The following is a 16,901-nucleotide window of genomic DNA, read 5'->3' as shown; positions in this document are numbered from 1 at the left end:
GAGGAAATGACATCTTTTTTTTTTTTTTAGGGCACCATAGACAATGAAGTTATATCATTATTAAACATACATGTACCTAGTGGTATAGCATCCAAAGCCTTAAAGGAGAAGCTGAATAAGTTACAAGAGAACTAGATGACAACAACTATAATAATGGGGGACCTCAACATCCCTCTCAGAACTAGATAAATCAAACCACAAAATAAACAAGAAAGGAGCTAAGAAGGTAAATAAAATCTTAGAAAATTTAGATATGATAGACCTCTGGAGAAAATAATAGGAATAGAAAAGAATATATCTTTTTCTCTGCAGGACCAAAATTGACCATGTACTAGGGCATAAAAACCTTTGAATCAAATGCATAAAGGCAGAAATAATAAATGCATACTTTTTAGATCATGTTGCAATAAAATTACATATAATAAAGGAACATGGAAAGATAAACCATAAATTAAATAACTTAATTTTAAATGAGTGGATCAAACAACAAATCAGAGAAATAATCATTGCATCAAAGAAAATTATAACAATGAGACAATATACCAAAACTTATGGAATGCAACCAAAGGAGTTTTTAGGGGAAATTTTATTTCTCTAAATGCTCATTTAAATAAAATAGAGGAAGAGGAGATTAATGAATTGAATATACAACTCAAAAAACTAGAAGAACAAATTAAAGATCCCCAATTAAATACCAAATTAGAAATTCTAAAAAATCAATGGAGAGATTAGTAAAATTGAAAGCAAGAAAACCAGTCTAATAAAAAAAAATTGAGTTGGTTTTATGAAAAAAACAATAAAATTGATAAATCTTTGGTTAATTGGATTTTAAAAAAGAAAGAAAAATACCATAGTACCATTATCAAAAATGAAAAGGGTGATGGGGTGGCTAGGTGGCGCAATGGATAGAGCACTGGCCCTAAAGTCAGGAGTACCTGAGTTCAAATCCGGTCTCAGACACTTAATAATTACCTAGGTATGTGGCCTTGGGCAAGTCACTTAACCCCATTGCCTTGAAAAAAAAAATCTAAAGAAAAAATGAAAACGTGAACTCATCCACCAGAAGGAGGAAATTAAAGAGCTAATTTGGAGCTATTTTTCCCAACTGTATGCCAATAAATTTAATAACCTGAGTGAAATGGATGATTGTTTACAAAAATACTAACACCTCTGATTAACAAAAGAGGAAATAAAATACTTAAGTAACGTCATTTCAGAAAAAAAAAATCGAAGAAACCATCAGTAAACTCCCTAAGGAAAAAGTCTCCAAGTCCAGATGAATTTACAAATGAATTCTACCAAACATTTAAGGAGCAATTAATTCCAATTCTACATAAACTATTTTTTTAAATAGCACAAATAGTACTGCCAAATTCCTTTTATGATGCAAATATGGTTCTAAACCAGGAAGAATCCAAACAGCTAATCAAAATTATAGACTAACATTGTTGCAAAAATCTTAAATAAAATTTTAGTAAGGAGATTGCAACAAGTAATACAACATGATCAGGTAGGATTTATACCATGTAGGCAGGGGTAGACTTAACTCTTTTGTTTTGTTTTTGTAAAGCAATGGGGTTAAGTGACTGGTCCAAGGTCACACAACCAGGCAATTATTAAGTGTCTGAGGGGATTTGAACTTGGGTCCCCCTGACTCCAGGGCCAGTGCTCTATCCCACTCTGCCACCTAGCTGCCATAGGCCTTACTCTTGAAGAAACATAGGAGTATCTTAAGGAATATTTTGGCAGCTAGGTGGTACAGTGGATTAAGTACCTGCCCTGAAGTCAGGAGGATCTGAGTTCAGATAGGGCTTAGATATTTACTAGATATGTGATCCTGGGCAAGCCACTTAACCTGAATTGCCTCTGAATGAGAAAATAAAAAGGGAATGTGTTTATCTAATTCTATATAACTTGCAAAATAGCTGGAGAATGAATTGCAAAAAGCAAGAGGTAGAAAAAGATTTGATGTTCTTGGTTCAACCCCTATTTCCCTTTATAAGGAGATTCTCCTGTATGTTTATGTCTCTCCTAACTCGTAGACATAGAGGCAGATTAGTGCCTCATTAATTGATAGACACATACATACACAAATGTCTAGAACTTGTAACCTGGAAGACAGGTAATTTCTAAAGACTCTTATCTGCAAATTGCTTGTCTGGAAAATAGGGTTAATATCTGTCCTAACCTTGCCACCTATTATAAAGATTAAATATGATCATGTATAGGATGAATGCTTGGAAAAATATGAGGGTGAGATATGTTTGAGGTTTATTTAAGAGCAGAATTCTTCTAAGTGATGATTAACCTTTATTCTCAGAGGAGACTATGTCATCAGGTTGGCGAATTGGATTTGAGTGAGGGGATGTTGTGCTAAAGTCACCAGCCTGACTTTATCCGCCAGAGCTATATGGGTCCAGTGGCTAGAAATGAATCAGGACAATTGGAAATGGTAAAGTGTCTAGTGTCTAAGGCTAGATTTGAATTCAGGTCCTCCTGACTCCAGGACTGGTTCTCTAGCCACTGTACCACCCTAATTTTTCTTAAATAAATGAAATCCCAATTTATTTATTTCCAGTAAATCAGCCAGCACAGAAAACTCCTCCAACTACAGGCCCTGTTGGAACTTCCACAGTCCTAGCTGCCACAGCGGTCCATGCATACCGATTGTAAGTAGCTAATAAAATAACCCTAGTGGTGGATGGACAAGAAAACTTAGGTTTATCTGGCATTGATTTCTCAGTTTCTTCACTGTAAAATGAGAGAATTGGATTAGATGACTTTATAAAGTTTTATTGTTGCCTGCTCTGTTTATGTCAGTCATCCCTTTCAATCTCCATCCTCCCTTTTTTATAACAATACTTAAGCAAAGCCAACTGACACAGTGGCCTTGTCTGATAATAGATCCATAATCTTTAGCCAGAGGTACGTTGGTAAATGTTTAAAGGGTGTGTGTGTGTATGTGTGTGACACTTTTAATCTTCTCCTTCAGTTTCTCAAAGTCTAGTCATTTAACAAACAGTAACTCAAGTTTACTTGATTTGTTACCTGCTGATTTCCAAGGTATAAATGCTCACATTGAAAATTTAATAATAGAGAGCCTGTTGAAGCTGTCTCTAAAAACAATCCTATCTGCACCTGTCTATCATGAGGAGAAAGATGTATTTCTTTATTAGTTCTCTAGGTCTCTAGATGATCTCTCCTAGCTCTAATACTTTGGTTTATGACTCCACCTAGTGTTTCCCTTCGGAAATTTGGAATTTGATTCATGTTCTAATTCTCCCCAACAAAAGAAAAAGGCCACTTAGCTCCTACATAAGCATTCAGGCTAATAAACTATCATATAGGAGAGGCCTTATTTTGTATTACCAAAAAATGTAAAGACCTTTTATCTTCAACCCCAGAAAGTCAAAAAATACTTTTTTCCTTCTTCAGGGAACCCTGCCTAACTCAGACCTGATGTATTTCTCTAGACTTGTATTCCCACCCTGGAGTTGAGTCCTACTTGCCAAAGAAAAGCATTTAGAATTGCCAGTCAGTGGTACCAACTGCTAACCTTAAAAGAAAATAATCTTAAAAATAAGGGGTTAAAAATAGAGCAACAGAACATATAGGGTAGACAAAATATAGCCATGTGGGTCCATGTATGACTGGCAAAATTTACCCTTTGTCTTCCTAGGGGACTGATTCTAAATGTGTCTCCTTCACATGGTCCTTTCCCACCCCCACCTTGGGTTGTCTTGTTAGAACCTCTAGCAGAGGGGGCAGCTAGGTAGCACAGTGGATAGAGCACCAGCCCTGGAGTCAGGAGTATCTGAGTTCAAATTCAGCCTCAGACACTTAATAATTCCCTAGCTGTGTGACCTTGGGCAAGTCACTTCACCCCATTGCCTTGAAAAAACTAAAAAAAGTTCATCACCTTTCTGATGTTTGAGTAATTAGTTTCCTTTTTTGGATAGCTCTTCTAAGCTATATCTTTTCTTTTCAAAATAAGTTTCATTGATTTTTTTTTACATTACAGTTATTACACACACACAAACCCCATACCCAAACTCTCTCTAGTGAAAAAGGAATAGAAGCCTGAAGAAATGACTACTACACTTGACATTGTATACAAGATTACTCTCCTATTGCCCTTTACCTGTCCACTATCATTGTGGTTGTGTGTTTCATTTGCTGTGCACCAGGCCTCCTTTTTTAGTCAAAAGCTTGATTTCTTATTAGTGATCTTAAATCTATATTGTTGCAGTCATTGTTGATCTACTTTCATCTATTTATTTATATTTGTAGCAGTTTAAGCAATTTCTCTGTTTCTTTAGCACAAATGGTCAGTATGTGAAGCAGGGAAAATTTGGTGCTGCAGTCCTGGGGAACCACACTGCCAAAGAGGTGAGAGGGGTCCTGATTCTATAGACACATGGACGTATTCTTCCAAAGTCTTAGTGCAGATTTAAGCTATTCACATTTTTGTGTATACACATGTACATGTAAGCTCGTTTTGGTCATACATGTGCATTATAAAGAGGTATGTGATGTATGTGTATATTATATGTGTAGATATACATGCATGCATGTTGTGTGTGTGCACACACTGAAATCTATGCCTGGCCCAACAAGAAGCCACAATAGTGTTTGTAGTGGTGCTGTTTTTAATTTTATCTTGCCTTTTTACTGATATTGTTACCCATGGGTATGCTTTGTAAATTCTTTGGTGCAGAGTTTTCTTTTCAGGAAATAGATTCTCTTTAAGTTCAAACTGCTGAAGTGGCAGTTGTCATTTGAGCTTGCCTGTTGCCTTTATTTCATGAAGATGATGTTTACCGCATTGGTGATTATGAGTCAAGATCATAGTAAATAATGATTTTCCATTCCTTCTTATTAATGAGTCATCAAAAAAAACCCTTAAAGACAGCAAAAGGGGGCAGCTAGGTGGCACAGTGGATAGAGCACCAGCCCTGGAGTCAGGAGGACCTGAGTTCAAAGCTGGCCTCAGACGCTTAGTAATTACCTAGCTGTGTGACCTTGGGCAAGTCACTTAACTCCATTGCCTTGCCAAAAAAAACCTTATAAACAAAATTAATGAGCCATTTTGTGATTAACCTTTTTTTAAAATCTTTGAATATGGTTTTTTTTTTGTTTTGTTTTATTTTTAGGTTTTTGCAAGGCAATGGGGTTAAGTGGCTTGCCCAAGGCCACACAGCTAGGTAATTATTAAGTGTCTGAGGCTAGATTTGAACCCAGATACTCCTGACTGGTGCTTTATCCACTGTGCCACCTAGCCACCCTGAATATGTTTTAAGAATTTAGACTTTAGACATTTTATACTTAACTGTGTGATATTGCACAAGTCACTTAACCCTGTTACCTTGCAAAAAAAAATAATAATTTAGACTTTAGAAGGAACATTTCTTTTTCTACTTGGTTCATCAGCAAAATGTATTGTTGTAGATAGAAAGCATTTTAGTTAGTAAGTCTGTAGGATCACAAAGTCCTAATGGCAGAAGAGAGAAATTCAACTTAGTGATTTTAGTTTCATTCTATTAGACTACTATTCTCATTCTAACAATGAGGATGTTATATGAAGCATCTTGTAAATTCATCTTTAGAATTGCCTTCAGAGCCACTTTTCTAAAACTAAATGTGGTTTGGGGTAGCTAGGTCACGCAGGCGGATAGAGCATCGACCCTGGAGTCAGGGAGTACCTGAGTTCAACTCTGGCCTCAGACACTTAATAATTACCTAGCTGTGTGGCCTTGGGCAAGCCACTTAACCCCATTGCCTTGCAAAAAACCTAAAAACAAAACAAAAAAATTAAATGTGTTTTGTTAATAATATCTGAATGAATCTCTGGGATGCTCTTTGGAATCTGTATCACTTTTCCCACTTATTCATCAGCCAGTGACCTTGATTTTTTTCTCAGAAGTCCAAATAACATCCCAAAATTTCCTGATTTTCTTATTTTTCAATGTTGGGAATCTGTTAGATTAGCCAAATGGATTCAAGAATTAACTGTTCTTTTTGAGCTTGAGAAATGATGTTAACATCACCTTGTCTCATGTGTAGTCTTTGGATAGATTTTTCACCCCAAAAATTTCTAATTTCATGAAATGAAGTGTTCTCTTGAATAACAGCTCTGACAGGCGGAAGTAAGCAACTCAGACTTCATCTTGACTGATCATATTTTGTGTAGTTGTATAATTTGTTGCATTAGTTAATATTACTTTAAAATTGACTTTCTTTACATGATAAAGTAGGTGTTCATTGTATAGAGAGATATAAAAAAAATAATTTAGAGACCAAAATTGGAAGAAAAAACTGGAAAAGCTATTGGTATCTGCCAATGTGGATTTTCTGTTCATTTTTTGCTTTCTCTTCTTGCTCTTTTATTACTTCTTTGGTGGACTCCAGTACAGGATTCTTATTTACATAAGTCAACAACAGCCAATCACCTCGGCCAGGATTCATCCAAATTTTGAACTAACGGTAAGAGATATTAAGCATCTCCACAGTCTACACTAATAATTCCAAGATATAGAACATCTTGGAATAAGTTTCTAAAGAGGCATAGATCCAAGACATAAATATTAGTTCCACTCCTGCAGCCCAGTACTTATTTTGATCTTCCTGTAACCACCACAAGCTTTCAAAAGATGGTTATGGAATAGAGCAAAGATTTGAGAATTAAGAAAGGGATGATTCACTTCACTTCTCATATAGTTCCTGTTATTCTTGACTATAATGTTAGACAATGAGATTTTCATCTTTAAATTGTGAGCAAAATCATAGGGCATTTAGGTGGTACAATGGTTAGAGTGCCAGACTTAGAGATGGGAAACTCATCTTCCTGCATTCAAATCTAGCCTCAACACTTATAGCTTTGTGACCCTGGGCAAGTTATTTAATCCTATTTGTTTCAGTTTCCTCATGTGTAAAATGAGCTTGAGAAGGAAACAACAAATCACTCCTGGATCTTTGCCAAGAAAACTCTAAATGGAGAATTATGAAGTTCCAACACAACTCAAAACCATGAAAACTTATATTTTGTACACTCTTTAGTGATTCACATATTGCTTTTTCCAACAGGTACAGTCTAACAACTATAGCACCTTTTATGATGACCAGAGACAAAATTGGTCCATGATGTTTGAATCAGAAAAGGCTGCAGTAGATTTCAGTAAACAGGTAGTTTGTTGAAAATGTTTAATGATGTTTAACTATAAAGCAGTGAGACTGATTTTCACTATTCTGCCTCTGAAGGCCATTGCCAAAGAGCAATTTAGAAATGTTTTGGACAATAACTGCAACAGTTAAATGTAAAAGTGTTACAACTAGAAATAATCTTTTTCCCCTGGAAAATTTAGAATGCATAGAATTCTATTAGCATTTGAGAACTATATGAGAAAGCTCAGATGCTGCTGTAATTTTTCTTTTAGTTTCAGTTATGACAAAACTAATTCCATCACTTGAACCTGAAACATTTCAGAAAAATGACAGTGGTTCTTATCTAAATTATTTAAGAGATTTTTAAAAAATTGTTTGGCTATCCCCAGCTTTTAGAGTTTTATTTGAGTTGGCCCGTGCCCCAGGATCAAAGAGGACATGGATATAAGGTAGAAGAAAAAATATCAAGAAAAGGAGTGAATTGGGGAGGAGATAGGTAGTTTGTGTATGACATAATTAGACTTAAATTTAAAGATCAGTTTGACAAATTAGAGGATACTGGGGTGGTGTGGGGAGAGACTTGAGAAGAGAGGAACAACCAGTGACTATGGCAGTGATATATGTTTGAGGTGATGAGGGTAAGGGCAATTTCAAGAGTGACAGGAGCATATAAAGAAGATGTGATGAAAATAAAATTGACAAAATTTGGCAGCTGATTGAAATATAAGGGATGAGAAAAAGTGTGGAGTCAAGGATGACATGAAAATAGTGAAGCTGAGTGAGAGGATAGTAGGATCCTCAACAGTCATAGAGAAGTTAGGAAGAAAGGAAGGTTTGAGGAAAAGATGATGAGTTCAGTTTGGGATACATACAGCTCAGCTTAGGAAATGTGACCATTTAGATATGTGTCACTAGTTACTGGAATAAAAGCCATTACCCAGTTGATAAATGGTCAAAGGGTATGAATAAGCAGTTTTCAGAGGAAGATATCAACTGTGAATAGCCATATGAAAAAATGTTCTAAATCACTAATAATTAGAGAAATGCAGATTAAAACAACTCTGTGGTAGTACCTAAAATCTGTCAGAATGACTAAGATGACAAAAAAAGGAAATGACAGATTTCTTGAGGGAATGTGGGAACTAAACTCTACAGTCATTCTGAAAAGCAATTTGGAAAGATTCCCCAAAAACTATTAAATTGTATATAGCTTTTGACCAGTGATAACTGCTCCTAGATTTCTATCCCAAAAGATCAAAAAAAGAGAAGCACCCATTTATATGTAAAATTTATAGCAATTCTTTTTATGGTGACAAAAAATTGGAAACTGAGGGGTTCACCCAACAATTGGGGAGTGTTTAAACAAGTTATGATATATGATTGTGATGGAATACTATAATGCCTTAAGAAGTAATGAAGACTAGTAGTTCCCAGGGTCAGCCCTCTCCCTTTCCTCTTTCCCTTTGGACCTGGTGGTGGTGTGTTGCATCCATGATTGTGGCAAAAATCAAGGCCAGAAATATTTGTGGTAAGAAAAAGGAGTTGCTTAAATAACTAGATGATTTAAGCATGGAACTTTGCCAGTTGAGAGTAACCAAGGTCATTGGAGGAGCTGCATCCAAACTATCTAAGATCCAAATTGTCTGAAAATCTATTACCTGAGTTCTTACTATCAATCAACCAAACAGAGAAAGCAAATCTCACAATTCTTAAAGGACAAGAAACATAAGTAAGCCCCTGGACCTTCAACTCAAGAAGACCCGTGCTTAATAAACATAATAAAGCCTGAAGACCAAAAATCAGTAGAGAAAGGAACTCTTGTACCCTCTTCGGAAATTTGCTGTTAAGACATAATTGTTAAGATGCTAATAAATAAAAAGATAAAATGTTTAAAAAAAAAGAAATAGGGGCAGCTAGGTGTCACAGTGGATGTGGTAACTAGGTGGTGTAGTGGATAGAGCACCAGCCCTGGAGTCAGGAGTACCTGAGTTCAAATCCAGCCTCAAACACTTAATAATTACCTAGCTGTGTGGCCTTGGGCAAGCCACTTAACCCCATTGCCTTGCAAAAAAAAGAAAGAAAGAAATAATGAAGGGCAATGTTTTCAGAAAAAAACTTACAGTGACAGCAATATAGTTAAGATTTTGAAAGATTTAGTAACTCTACAACACTATGATCAACCCCAATTCCAAGGACTTTTGATGAACATTTTATCCACTGATGATCTCAGAGTGAAATTGAAGTATATTTTCTTCTGTTTCTTTCCCTTTTTTTTAAAATGGCTAATATGTTTTGCATGCCTATATGTTTTTGTAATGGGTTTTATTTTTCTTGCCTTCTCAAGGGGAGGGAGAGAGTAAGGAAAGGAAGAGAATTTGGAACTAAAAGGAAAATGAAATTGAATATAGGCAGTTTTACAAAGTCTTCAGCCTATTATTCATGGGGAAAACTTAAGTTAACTCTTCCCCTCCCCCACTTTCATGGCTCTCCTGTTGTGGTTGGAATTATCTGATTACTTGTAAATCTAGTGCTATAGTGGACAGTATTTAGTTTAATGTCTGGAGAAAGGATCTTTCCTTATGGGTGACAACTCAGACAGAATTCTATTCTAAAGCGGTGACTACTTTAGACTTTTGCTCTCTTTGGTTACTTTTATTTGTTTTCTTGATAGAAGCAACTTTTGGAGTGAAATAAGCATTAATTAAATACCAAATATGTGACCATTTTTGTTTATTGTGGTTTCCTTTTTACAGCTGTGCATTGCCAAGTATAACAGCATGTCCTCCTTGGAAATTGTGCTGATCCAGGATCTTACTATAGGAGAGGGTCCAAGTGTTGAAATTGGTGATTCTTTGGAGGTGGCTTATACAGGCTGGCTCTTCCAGAATCATGGACTAGGCCAGGTAAGGAGAACTTTTCATAGGCTGTTGTTGTTAGATGAGTAAACTCTTAGTTTTCAAAATTATCAGAACAAATGATCAGGGCCAAGATGGTGGAGAGAAGACAGGCACAGTTCTAAAGTCTCCTGATCTCTTCCCCATCTATCACATGAAACAAACCTCTTAAAAGAATTCTGAACCAGGAAACCCAGAAAGGAACGCCAGGGGAGGAAAATCTACCTCAGGATTTGTCTCCCGCAGCAGCCTTGGCTGAGTACTGGCAGGTGAGTCTGGGAAGATCAGCCCAGGATCAGCCAGATTAACAGCTGAATTGGAACCAGGCGTCTGAGGGCCTGATAGCCAGACTTGCTGGATCAGCGGTAGGGCTGTACAAAGGGGGCTTGGGTCCTTGGGGAAGCAGAGGCGCTGCTGTTGGTGCTGTACCCCTGGAGCTTGGGGACCAGGCTGGGGGAAGAGTTCTGGTGCAGGAGAATGGCATATACCATCCCTAGGCTCTTCCCAAACAAATGCAAACTACTTCTGCCTCAAGCCCAGGTGTGTGAGCAGAAGAACCAGCCCAGCTGAGGAATGACCTCAGGCCAGGGTAAAGCCCACCATTGATTGAAAGCAAAAGAATTCAATAGTTCCAACTCCTCCCTTCCAGCAAAGGGAGAAGGCCTCCCAACCAAGGTCACAGACACTCCAGACAGGGCAACCAGCACCTCCTACTGGCCAGCCAGAGAAACTGCACTCAGTAAAGCCTTCAGCGATCCCAAGCCCAGGGTCAGCGGAAAGGTGGATCCATAGAAAAATTCCTGGAAGGGAAAGACCCCAACTCAGAGAGAACTGGAACCTCTGAGGAGAATACAATCTGGTCTCCAGCACAGAAAGACTTCCTTGAAGAAATAAGAAAGGAGCTTAAAAATTTGGGAGAGACACTTAATACCTTGCAACAAGGAAACAAAAACCTTTGAAAGTACAATTGGACAAACACAAAAGGAGAATAAATCTCTCAGATCTTCAAATGAGCAAATGCAAAAAGAAATTAATTCTCTCAAAACCTCAATTGGTTAAATGGAAAGCTCTTTCAAAAGTAGAATTGACCAATTGGAAAAGGAGTTGCAAAAGGTTAATGAAGAAAACTACTCCCCCAAAAAAAGAACGGAGTCTACAGAAACTAATGACTCCATGAGACAGCAAGAGTCAGTTAAACAAAATAAAAAAATAGAGGCAAATGTAAAATACCTCATCAACAAAACCACTGACCTCGAAAATAGATCGAAGAGGGGCAACCTGAAAATTATAGGACTTCCTCAAAACATTGAAGAGAAAAAAAGCCTGGACTTAATATTACAGGATCTAGTGATGGAAAACTGCCCTGATATCATGGAATCGGAGGGCAAAGTAGTTATTGAAAGAGTACATCAATCCCCACCAGAAAAAGATCCTAAAATGAAAACACCAAGGAATGTTGTGGCCAAACTGCAGAACTATCAGATAAAAGAGAAAATCCTACAAGCATCCAGAAATAAGCAATTTAAATATCAAGGAGCCACAGTAAGGATCACGAAGGACCTGGCTGCATCAACTTTAAGGGATCGAAGGGCCTAGAATGAGATATTTCGAAGAGCACAGGAGCTTGGAATACAGCCAAGAATCTACTTTCCTGCAAAGCTAAGCCTTCTCTTCCAGGGAAAAAGATGGACATTTAACAAAATGGAAGAATTCCAAAAATTTCTGATGAAAAGACCAGAGCTAAACAAAAAATTTGGATATCAAACAGGAGGTTCAAGAGACACATGAAAAGGTAAAAAAAGGGGTGGGGGGATGGTAAAAGGAAAAAAATGCAATCCAGTAAGTTGAAACTGGCTATATTACAGCATGGGGTGGGGAGACTCTCATAAATCCTGAGAAATGTAACTCTAACAGAGAGAATACACCTAGCCAGAAATGATGGACATCCATGACCTATCCATGAGACTGCTTTCTAATGGGATGTAACTGCCTTTAACCCCACTTGGGAGAAAGACTAATAACTCTCAGGAATTTTGACTCTATCCAATAGAATATACTGAACTAGAAGGGACAGACACTCAGAATTTTCTATGACCTAGATAGAATGATCTAAGAAAATACACTACCTCCCTAAAAAGGGGGACAGGAAAGAGACGGGAGGAGGGAGGGGATTGAATGGGACAAATCTCATTACACTAAGAGGTACCAAAAAACCTATGGTAATAGAGGGGCAGAAGGGAGTAGAGGAGAAACACCTGAATCTTCTCATCAGACGTGGCTTAAAGTCAACCTACACGTACTCAGTTAACTTATAAAACATCTAACCTTTTAAGTATTAAAAGGGGAGGGGGGACAGAGAAAGGGAAGGGGAATGGAGGAAATAAGGGGAAATAACAAAAGGAAGGGCTGGGAAAAGGGAAAAGGGAAAGAAAGGGAGGATGTGATATAGGAGGGCAAACATACTGAAGGGGGTGGTATTCAAAAACAAAATACTGGGGAATATGGATAAAAGGGGGGGAAGGGGGAAAAATACAAACAGAGGGAAGATAGCACAGAGGGCAATAAAGAATTAGTAATCATAACCTTGAATGTGAATAGGATGAACTCTCCCTTAAAATGTAAGCAAATAGCAGAGTGGATTAAAAACCAGAATCCTGCAATATGCTGCTTACAAGAAACTCATTTGAAGCAGAGAGATACATATAGAGTAAAGGTAAAAGGTTGAAGCAAAATATATTTTGCTTCAGCTGAAGTAAAAAAAGCAGGGGTAGCAATCCTTATCTCAGACAAAGCAGCAGCAAAAATAGATAGCATTAAAAGAGATAAGGAAGGAAACTTTATCCTCTTAAAAGGTACCATAGACAAAGTCATTTCAATATTGAATGTATATGCACCCAGTGGGACAGCACCCAAATTCTTAGAGGAGAAGCTGAAAGAATTACAGGAAGACATAGACAGCAAAACTCTACTAGTAGGAGACCTCAACCTCCTGCTATCAGATCTAGATAAATCAAATCATAAAACAAACAAGAAAGAAATTAGGGAGGTAAATAGATTGTTAGAAAAATTAGATATGGTAGAATTATGGAGGAAACTGAATGGGGATAGAAAGGGATATACCTTTTTCTCTGCAGTACATGTAAATTATACAAAAATTGACCATGTGCTAGGACATAAAAACCTAATGATCAACTGCAGAAAGGCAGAAATAGTGAATACATCTTTCTCAGATCACAATGCAATAAAAGTCATATGCAATACTGGGCCAAGGAGATATAGACCCAGAGCAAATTGGAAACTGAATAATCTCATTTTAAAAAATGAGTGGGCCAAAAAACGAATTATAGAAAGAATTAACCATTTTATCCTAGATAATGATAATAATGAAACAACATACCAAAACCTATGGGATTCATTCAAAGCAACTCTCAGGAGATATATTATAGTGCTAAATGCTTATATGAATAAATTGGAGAAAGAGGAAATCAGTGAACTAAACATGCAAATAAAAAAATTAGAGAAAGAACAAATCAAAATTCCCCAATCAAATACCAAATTAGAAATTTTAAAAATTAAAGGAGAAGTTAATAAAAGCAAAAGCCAAAAAACTATTGAATTAATAAATAAAACCAAAAGTTGGTATTATGAAAAAACCAATAAAATTGATAAACCTCTGGTCAATTTGATTAAAAAAAGAAAGAAGAAAACCAAATTGCTAGTATTATAAATGAAAAAGGTGAACTCACCACCAATGAGGAGGAAATTAAAGTAATAATTTGAAATTATTTTGCCAAACTCTATGCCAATAAATTTGATAATCTAAGTGAAATGGATGAATATTTACAAAAATATAAGTTGCCCAGGTTAAATGAAGAAGAGATTAAATACCTAAGCAACCCTATCTCAGAAAAAGAAATTCAACAAGCCATTATTGAACTCCCTAAAAAAAAAACCTCCAGGGCCTCATGGATTCACAAGTGAATTCTACCAAACATTTAAGGAACAATTGGTTCCAATCCATATAAACTCTTTGGAAAAATAGGGAAAGATGTAACTCTGCCTAACTCTTTCTATGAAACCAATATGGTACTGTTACCTAAACCAGGAAGTTAAAACAGAGAAAGAAAATTATAGATTTATTTCCCTGATGAATATAGATGCAAAAATCCTAAATAAAATCTTAGCAAAATGACTACAACAAGTCATCACTACGATAATACATTATGATCAAGTAGGATTTATTCCAGGAATGCAGGGTTGGTTCAATATTAGGAAAACTGTTACTATACTCAATTATATCAATAACAAACCTATCAGAAATCATATGATCATATCAGTAGATGCTGAAAAAGCTTTTGACAAAATACAGCATCCATTCCTATTAAAAACACTAGAGAGTGTAGGAATAAATGGACTGTTCCTTAAAATAATTAGCAGTATCTATCTGAAACCATCAACAAGCATTATATTCAACGGGGAGAGGCTAGAGGCATTCCCAATAAGATCAGGGGTCAAACAAGGGTGCCCATTATCACCACTACTATTCAATATTGTATTAGAAATGTTAGCATCAGCAATTAGAGAAGAAAAAGAAATTGAAGGAATTAGAATTGGGAAGGAAGAGACAAAACTCTCAGACTCTTCGCAGATGACATGATGGTCTACCTAGAGAATCCAAAAAGATCTAAAAAAACTACTGGAAACAATTAGCAATTTTAGCAAAGTTGCAGGTTATAAAATAAACCCCGATAAATCCTCAACTTTTCTATATATGTCTAGCAAGAAACAGCAGGAAGAGCTAGAAAGAGAAATCCCATTCAAAGTAACCTCAGAGAGTGTAAAATATTTGGGAGTCTATTTGCCAAGACAGACTCAGGATCTTTTTGAAAACATTTATAAAACACTTCTCACACAAATTAAATCAGATTTGAATAAATGGGCAAATATCAACTGCTCATGGATAGGGAGAGGTAATATAATAAAAATGACAATTCTACCAAAACTAAACTATCTGTTTAGTGCCCTACCAATCAAAATTCCAAAAAATTAATTTAATGAGTTAGAAAAAATTGTTAGTAAATTCATATGGAGAAATAAAAAGTCAAGAATTTCCAGGAGCTTAATGAAAAAAAAATGCAAACGAAGGTGGCTTAGCACTACCCGATCTGAAATTATATATTATAAAGCATCAGTCATCAAAACTGTTTGGTATTGGCTAAGAAATAGCGTGGTGGACCAGTGGAATAGACTAGGTTTAAAAGCAGGAGAGGAGTTATAGTAATCTGCTGTTTGATAAACCCAAAGAGTCCGGCCACTGGGATAAAAATTGCTGGGATAATTGGAAGTTAGTATGGAAGAAACTTAGATTAGACCAACACCTCACACCCTTTACCAAGATAAGATCCAAATGGTTACAGGACATAGACATAAAAAACAATACTATAAGCAAATTAGAAGATCAAGGACTAGTCTACCTGTCAGATCTATGGAAAGGGGAACAGTTTATGACTTAAGGAAGAGTTGGAGAACATCATTAAAAACCAATTAGATGATTTCGATTACATTAAATTAAAAAGCTTTTGCACAGATAAAACCGATGTAATCAAGATCAAAAGAAAAGTATTAAATTGGGAAACAATCTTTACAATTAATGATTCTGACAAAGGACTCATTTCTAAAATATACAGAGAACTGAGTCATATTTTTAAAACAAAAAGCCATTCCCCAATTGATAAATGGTCAAAGGATATGCAAAGGCAATTTACAGATGAGGAGATCAAAGCAATCCATAGCCATATGAAAAAATGCTCTAAATCATTAATTATTAGAGAAATGCAAATTAAAGCTTCGTTGAGGTACCACCTCACACCTCTCAGATTGGCCAGTATGACCAGGAAGGATAATGATCATTGTTGGAAGGGATGTGGGAAATCTAGGACACTATTACACTGTTGGTGGAGCTGTGAACTCATCCAACCCTTCTGGAGAGCTATTTGGAACTATGCCCAAAGGGCAACAAAAATGTGCATACCCTTTGACCCAGCGATACCACTACTGGGTCTGTACCCTGAAGAGATGAGGAAAACGGGTAAAAACATTACTTGTACAAAAATATTTATAGCAACCCTGTTTGTGGTGGCAAAGAATTGGAAATCCAGTAAATGTCCTTCAGTTGGGGAATGGCTTAGCAAACTGTGCTATATGTATGTCATGGAACACTATTGTTCTATTAGAAACGAGGAGGGACAGGATTTCAGGGAAACCTGGAGGGATTTGCATGAACTGATGCTGAGTGAGATGAGCAGAACCAGAAAAACACTGTACACCCTAACAGCAACATGGGAGTGTTGTTCAACCTTGAAGGACTTGCTCATTCCATCAGCGCAACAATTGGGAACAATTTTTGGCTGTCTGCAAAGGAGAGTACCATCTGTATCCAGATAAGGAGCTGTGGAGTTTGAACAAAGTACAAGGACTATTCCCTTTAATTTGGAGGGGGGGGGGACCCAGATATCTTGTCTGATCTGGTTACCTCTGAGAATTCTGTTCTCTTTAAGGATATGTTTTCTCTCTCATCACACCCAATTTGGATCAAGGTAGAACATGGAAACAAAGTAAAGACTGCTATCTGTGGGGTGGGGGTGGGGGAGGGAAGCAAGATTGGGAGAAAATTGTAAAACTCAAATAATATCTTCAATAAAAAAAAGAAGAAACATGATCAATATCTTTGTCTTTATATTTGTTCTTTTAATAAATTTTAATTATTTAAGGCAATGAGGTTAAATGACTTGTCCAAGGTCACAAAACTAATTGATAGTAAGTATCTTGGATCAAAACTGAACTCAG

General features: G+C 36.5%; 1 protein-coding gene and 1 pseudogene across 1 annotated transcript in view; both read left to right on the top strand.

Moving 5' to 3' along the window:
* FKBP15 (FKBP prolyl isomerase family member 15) overlaps positions 1-16,901 on the top strand; it is a 92,009-nt gene that overhangs the window by 22,318 nt on the left and 52,790 nt on the right. The window contains exons 3-7 of the mRNA XM_074211133.1: positions 2,579-2,669; positions 4,320-4,389; positions 6,409-6,483; positions 7,084-7,182; positions 9,915-10,064. Of these exons, the coding sequence (XP_074067234.1) occupies positions 2,579-2,669; positions 4,320-4,389; positions 6,409-6,483; positions 7,084-7,182; positions 9,915-10,064 (485 nt within the window). The remainder of the gene's footprint in view (positions 1-2,578; positions 2,670-4,319; positions 4,390-6,408; positions 6,484-7,083; positions 7,183-9,914; positions 10,065-16,901) is intronic.
* On the top strand, positions 7,189-9,908 carry LOC141505362 (large ribosomal subunit protein uL29-like; annotated as a pseudogene).

Source organism: Macrotis lagotis, chromosome 1 (genome assembly GCF_037893015.1).
Source record: "Macrotis lagotis isolate mMagLag1 chromosome 1, bilby.v1.9.chrom.fasta, whole genome shotgun sequence".
Lineage (NCBI taxonomy): Eukaryota > Metazoa > Chordata > Mammalia > Peramelemorphia > Peramelidae > Macrotis > Macrotis lagotis.
The sequence above is the reverse complement of the archived record's forward strand: the minus strand, read 5'-3'. Positions and strand labels throughout refer to the sequence as shown.